This window comes from Lipotes vexillifer, unplaced genomic scaffold (genome assembly GCF_000442215.2).
Source record: "Lipotes vexillifer unplaced genomic scaffold, Lipotes_vexillifer_v1.1 scaffold648, whole genome shotgun sequence".
Classification (NCBI taxonomy): Eukaryota; Metazoa; Chordata; class Mammalia; order Artiodactyla; family Lipotidae; genus Lipotes; species Lipotes vexillifer.
In genome coordinates this window covers 2131870-2139321 of record NW_006797096.1, presented here as the reverse complement: position 1 = coordinate 2139321, position 7452 = coordinate 2131870, and the positions used below count along the sequence as shown (strand labels likewise).

General features: G+C 36.9%; 1 protein-coding gene across 1 annotated transcript in view; it reads left to right on the top strand.

The window, feature by feature from the left end:
• HYCC2 (hyccin PI4KA lipid kinase complex subunit 2) overlaps positions 1 to 7452 on the top strand; it is a 66671-nt gene that overhangs the window by 19140 nt on the left and 40079 nt on the right. Inside the window, exons 3-4 of the mRNA XM_007469209.1 lie at positions 4775 to 4853; positions 5811 to 5912. Coding sequence (XP_007469271.1) covers positions 4803 to 4853; positions 5811 to 5912 — 153 coding nt within the window. The 5' untranslated portion in view covers positions 4775 to 4802. The remainder of the gene's footprint in view (positions 1 to 4774; positions 4854 to 5810; positions 5913 to 7452) is intronic.

Below are 7452 nucleotides of genomic sequence, written 5' to 3'. Positions count from 1 at the left end.
CTCAATCTTGTGCCCTGCTGAACTCATTAGTGATAATGAGGTGGTAGAAGGAGATGTTGTAAGTAATATCAACAAAACAGCCCCTCTTGTTTATACTTTCATAAGAGACTTGGGATAAAAGGGAAATATTAAAGGGAGATTCAGATGTTAGAATTTATCCCTAAAAAACTTATTTCCAGAGAAAATAATGTAGGCATTGCTTAAACTTTTTACACTTTATTTGAAGCTTAATAAAAATGGAGCCTACTTTATTATTCAGGTACTTTGTAAATAAATACCATTTTTATTATCAGTAGCTATTTTGGTTTTTTTTTTTTAACTTCCAGAGACTTGACTTAGTAGGAACTCTCAGAGCAAGTGCTATATATAGCAAGCCTGGAATATTTTTAGTCTTCTTTTTTTCTTTTTCATTTTTGAATTTCCTGTTTGTATGCTTCACCTAATTCGTTTTTTTTTTTCTTTTTTAATTTATTTTTGGTTGCGTTGGGTCTTTGTTGCTGCGCGTGGGCTTTCTCTAGTTGTGGCGAGTGGGGGCTACTCTTGGTTGTGGTGCGTGGACTTCTCATTGCGGTGGCTTCTCTTGTTGCAGAGCACGGGGTCTAGGTGCGTGGGCTTCAGTAGTTGTGGTACGTGGGCTCAGTAGTTGTGGCTCGCGGGCTCTAGAGCTCAGGCTCAGTAGTTGTGGCACACAGGCTTAGCTGCTCCGTGGCATGTGGGATCCTCCCGGACCAGGGCATGAACGCGTGTCCCCTGCATTGGCAGGCGGACTCCCAACCACTGCACCACCAGGGAAGCCCCTAGTCTTCTTGCTAATGGGAATTTTGCAGCTAGCTTTGAAAGAGTGTTCTCTACATCATAGCCAGGTAAACCTTTCAAACCTTTAATCTTATCCTCAGTCACTTTCCATACTTAATGTAGACTAGAAGGTCTTGTTTATTATAACATCAGCCCATGCCTCTCTCTCTCTGCCCTCAACCATGCCCCTTGCTCTCTGTGCTCCTAACCACTTGGATATTCTTTCAGATTCTACATCTTCCTATGTTGTTTTCTTGCCACAGAACCTTTTTTTTTTTTTTTGTGATACGCGGGCCTCTCACTGTTGTGGCCTTTCCCGTTGCGGAGCACAGGCTCCGGACGCACAGGCTCAGCAGCCATGGCTCACGGGCCCAGTTGCTCCACGCCATGTGAGATCTTCCCGGACCGGGGCACAAACCTGTGTCTCCTGCATCAGCAGGCGGACTCCCAACCACTGCGCCACCAGGGAAACCCCCACAGAACCTTTTAATATGCTGTTCCCTCTTTCTAGAATGTTCCTTCACTATTCCCCTTGACTCCTACTGATCTTTGATATCTCAGTTTAAGTGCTACCTCAGAGAAACCTTCATGAGCATTAGGTTCCTTTGTTTTACGCTTTTGTGTACCTTTCCTTCTTACTCCTTGTCTCTTTGCAAAAATGTGTTTAGCCTCCTCCACTAGGTAAGTGCCCCAGTAGAGTGAGTCTACATCTGATTCTGTTTACCATTGTATTTCTAGCTCCTAGCATAATGGCAGGTATATAGTTTTTGCTTAAGAAATACTTATAGGGGACTTCCCTGGTGGTCTGGTTAAGAATCTGCCTTCCAATTCAGGGGATGTGGGTTCGATCCTTGGTCAGGGAACTAAGATCCCACATGCTGCGGGACAACTAGAGAGCCCACGTGCCACAACTAAGATCCGACACAGCCAAAAATAATAATGAATAAATGAGAGAAAGAAAGAAAGAGAAATATTTATGGAATGGATTGATGAATTTCTGACTGAATCCTTCCTTTGCTTTTTGGTCAGTTGCCTCCTTGAGTTCTTTCTGAGAAGCTTCCAGGGGCAACTGCCTTAGGATGTTTAGCCCATTATTTATAACTGAACGTTATAACGTATGATGGATCTAGGCTTGTTATTTTATTTTTTATAGGTAAATTTTTTTTAAAGAGGTGTAATTTGCATAGAGTAAGATACACATTAATCATAATTATGTCATGGAGTCCATTTTTAGGTGAAGTACTAGGTTATACAGAGTATTTAGTACCACTTAACTAATTGGTACTTGAAAGAAAATTCTGACAGTGATTTGAACAATCATTGTAGTAAATATAGGAACCTTACAAAATGACTTCTTTGAAGGACATTATCATTAGGAAGTATAGTTGTGCTCTATTTCATAAAGTTATTTTTAAGAGTCTCATTTCTTCATGAGTTTATAACTTGGGAGTCCATATCTATTAATGGGCTTTAGTGAATCAGTGAACTTCCTGAAATTATTTGTAAAATCATGTACATGCAGGCATCATATTTATCTTTTTCTGAAGTAGGGATCAGTACATAGTTTTTTTTTTGTTGTTTTTTTTTTTGCGGTACGCGGGCCTCTCACTGTTGTGGCCTCTCCCGTTGCGGAGCACAGGCTCCGGATGCGCAGGCACAGCAGCCATGGCTCACGGGCCCAACCGCTCCGCGTCATGCGGGATCTTCCCGGACCAGGGCACGAACCCGTGTCCCCTGCATCGGCAGGCGGACTCTCAACCACTGCGCCACCAGGGAAGCCCCAGTACATAGCTTTGCTCAGCTATCAAAGGGGGTCTGTAACTTTGTGCTTTTGCCCCACCCCCAAAAAGGTTAAGAACCGTTGTTTTATATCATGTATATTATGATTTGTATGTAGAGTTAGTTCATCGATCCTTTATTTTTCCCTCTTGAAGTTCATTATGGAACACTTCAAACCTATAACAAAGTAGAGAGAGTAGTGTAATGAAATTTGCATACCAGTTAGCTTCAGTGGTTATCAACTTACGGCCAGTCATATTTTATCTATACCCAATGCACTCTCCTCCTTTGGCTACCCTCATCCCCATTATTTTAAAGCAAATCCCAAGGCTTCCCTGGTGGCCAATGCAGGGGACACGGTGGCCACCTGCCAATGCAGGGGACACGGGTTCGAGCCCTCGTCCAGGAAGATCCCACATGCCGCAGAGCAACTAAGCCCATGCGCCACAACTACTGAGCCTGCGCTCTAGAGCCCATGCTTCGCAGCAAAAGAAAACACCGCAATGAGAAACCTGAGCACCACAACAAAGAGTAGCCCTCACTCTCCGCAACTAGAGAAAGCCCGCGTACAGCAACGAAGACCCAATGCAGCCAAAAATAAATAAATTTAAGTATATATATATTTTTTAAAAAAGCAAATCCCAGATATAATTTCACCAGTAAATATTTCGGTGTGAATCTTGCAAGAGATAAACAGTATTTTAAAAAACCTAACTATAGGGACCTCTATGGCTGTCCAGTTGCTAAGATTCTACGCTTCCACTGCCGGGGTGGGGCGGGGCAGGAGACGAGTTCAATCCCTGGTTGGGGCACTAAGATCCCACATGCCACACGGTGTGGACAAAATAATAAATAAATTGTATTTAAAAAATAAGTAAAAAGCCTAATTATAATACCATTATCAAATATAAAAGTAACCTATAATAATTCCTTGGATTAGTATCATCCAGTATTAAGTAATAAGTCATACAATGTCATGTTTAACCTTTTCCAATTGTGTTATGCTCTTTTTTATTGTTTGAGTCAGTCCAAATAAGATTCATACTTTGATTCTTGATTTTTTTTAACATATCTTTTAATCTGCTGTCTCTTTTTTTCCTCTTGCAATTTATTTGAATAAATCCACCAGTCCATCTTAAGAGCATTTGCTACTTGAGAATAAGGGGCATTTCTTACTCCTTTTTCTACTCCTTGCTTATATAATACTTGGTATAGTGCATTATATATGGATATTTAGGGAATGGGAGGGGTTTAGAAAATCTGATTTCTTTTTTTCAGATAGAAATTTATTATGGAATATGACACATATTGTCTTTTTGATAAATATGTCTTTTTAACAAAGGAACTTTCATTTCAGTTGCTCTGGAGACATTTCCCTCCCTGCCCAAGAAATTCCTTTTTTCTTTTGGTTACCTTTTGAGCCTTAAATTTAAAACCAAAATCCTTCTGTTGTTTGTCTCACTTAAAAAATAATACATACCAATTTTTATTTTTTTTATAATTCAAAGTTACATAATTAGAATATCCTCAGTAATCCTTCCTTCAGAGGCCAACACTTAATAGTTCAGTATATATATTTTTCCTCCCAGCTTTTTCACATTTATATAATTTTTAGTGGAATTATTATAGCTTATATACTGTTGTACAACTTGCTTTTTCTATCTGGCTATTTTTCCATTTTAGAAAACATATAAATCTACCTACTTCAAAGGCCTTATTTCATATTATATATATATATATATATATATATATATGTTTATAATCAGTTTGCTGTACATATAACCCTTGATTTCTAATTTTTTTACCTTTGTAAAAATCTGTCACAGTGTTCTATTATGTATAACTTTTTCCAGTTGTATGTGCCAGTTGTATATTTGGTAAAAGCTCTAGGCATAGACTGTGCATTTGTCTTGGGTAATGTACAGTTTGATTTTACTTAGTAAACTTGTTTTTGCTACTTTGGAGTATAATTGGAAAATAGAAAAGCATTAGGAAAATAGATTTCAAACGTATCATTAAAAATAGAACTTATTTCTTATAAACAGTTCTGTTTTAATTGAACACTAGTCTAAAAGTAAGCCTCCTTATCTAAAATATACACTAGATGAGTTTCTCCTTTAGTGAAAGGCACACATCATTTACCTTTGATAGTTTCTGTAAGTAACACTGTGCTCAAGTTCAGTGCCTTTTTCTTTCAGAGAGAAAAGAGGAATAGAAGGTAGAAGAAGATGCTGGGATCTGAACGTGGTGTTGTGGAAGAATGGTTATCAGAATTCAAGGTAGATTGGATTGAGGATAAGAATGTGTCATATGATTCTATATATCAGTAATTCAGTTATACATGTTCACGGAAAAACTGAAACGAAAGTTACGAAGTAGGAATAGCAAAATATGAAATAACATGTTTCTGTAGCTGCACCTCTTTACAAATTTTAGGCACTAATGTGAATAATGGCTAGAAGGTAATGTAAAAATGAAGCTAGTAAACTTGTTTTTGCTACTTTGGAGAATAATTGATATGGATTGATATCAATAGATTGATAAGGTGATATATAAATTTTAAGATATATTCAATAAAAGAGGGGAAGCCTCCAAGCTTTAATAAGGCACAGAAATGAGATTTGTGCCTTATATTTTTATTTCCTGTGATTAAAAAATCACTCATTAATTTGATTGAAAACGATATAATTTATAAACACTATGGAAATAAGTGTTTTGTGAACATAAAATACACGAATTGAAATATATCCCACACTCAGGGACATCCGTGGCAGTCCAATGGTTAAGGCTTCGCCTTCCAATGCAGGGGGTGTGGGTTTGATCCTTGGTTGGGGAGCTAAGATCCCACATGCCTCGCAGCCAAAAAAACAAAATGCAAAACTGAAGCAATATTGTACCAAATTCAATAAAAAGACTTAAAAAAATGCACACCTCATTAAAAACAAAAGTATTGCACACTAATCTTTTAGACTAGATTATAAGGTGACTCATTTCAGCAAATCTTGGTGTAATGTGTGATTTCTAATCATTTCTCATTGTTGAGTAGTTAGAAGAATTGTATAACATCCTAACTAATTTGTTTTATTAACTCTCATGGTTATTTCTTATATTAATTATTTTTACTTTTCTTAGTTGACTCAATTATAAATCTTTTCAAGAGGAACTCATATAAAATAAAGTTTCTAACTTCTCAAATATTAAGTTCATTTTTGGTTTTCTTTGATGTTTTCTTTTAGGCATTACCTGACACTCAGATCACCAATTATGCAGCAACTTTACACCGGAAAAAAACACTGGTACCAGCCCTGTATAAAGTTATTCAAGATTCGAATAATGAGGTAGGAGAGTTTATAAGAAAAGTAATTTTAATGTAGTACATAATGAAATATGTGCACTAAAACACATACATGTAAGTTTTGCAGTTTTCCTTCTTTTTTTTAAATCCTTCCAGTGGGAATGGAAAACTTTCTTTCTGCTATTTTTCATTCTGATAGTTGCTTTGGCTTTCCCCATGACCCCCCTCTTCATATTTTTTAATGTTTTGATTAAATTTGTTCCTGTTGAGGACAGTATGTTTTGATTCTTGATTTGAGTGACCACCATCTCAGTAGCTTATTTATTTAATTTGAAACTTTTCTCTGTTTCCTGTTCTGGAATGTTTCCTTTCCTGGAGTCCAAATTTTAACCATATACTGATTGAGATTTATTAATTTTAAGTATTGTTTGCAGTCCTTTTATTGACGGTAAAGAACTATGTGTAATCACTCTAATTAGTGAATTCAGTCAAACTGGTAACATGAAATGATGCTGCTGTAAGTTTAGTTTGAAAATGATCAGAGAAAGCCTAAATAGTCAGGATCAGTAAACTTAGAATAACAGTTTCCTATTATTTAGCCTGTGCTAGAAGGGAAAAAAAGTGCAGTTATTGGCTCTATGTGTTAACTTACACAAAATACACACATTTTCTTTCCATTAACACAATAGTATGACATACAGTTTTATCACCACTGGATTCATGTATGCTTTAAAATGAAATGAAAGGAACACACAGGAAAGTAGCTTCTTATCTTCCCAGATACAGCCTCCAAGAGTGCCTCTGCTGTGTACTGGAGTGAGTTTGAAGAAGTTCAGGTAATCATCTCCTAACCAGCAGCTTAACTTAAAGTGCATCTTCATTTTTGTACTATCACTAAAATCTTGCTTATTGACCTCTTTCTTTCCTATCTCCTAAACTTGGATTGGCTCTCAGTTGGGCTTGCATCTGTTGCTATTTGTAGCAGCAACCGCAGGATTCATTTGCTTCTTTTTCTCTTGCTATGTATTTTTGAATGTTTGATAACTTTAGGTATGGTAATGGACATATATGCATATCCTTCTTGGTCAGGAGTTTTCAAAATTCTGTGTGAATATTGAATGTATGTATCCCTTGTTTTGCACTGTCTTAACATTAAGTTTTGCTTATTAAAATGCATTTGTTTTATGCTTTCTCTTTAAATTGTAAGCTCTTCATGGGCAGTGGTCGTATATTCTATATCTGTTAACATATATATCTGTTAATTCCCTAGAATCCAGTATTTTATCATGTGCATGATGAACACTTAATAAATATTGATTAGAAGAATAGTGAAATACATGGAATTCTCTGGCGGTCCAGTGGTTGGAACTCCACGATTTCACTGCCATGGGCACGGGTTCGGTCTCTGGTTGGGGAAGTGAGATCCTGCAAGCCACGCGACCCAAAAAAAAAAAAGAATCACCGGGGGAAAAAAAAGAATAGTAAAATACAAAATGAGATTCTAAAATGCTGTCATTTTCATTAGGACTCACAAGTATGTAAAATGTATTGGCTTCCATTTTTTTCTTTTATGCTTTGGAAGC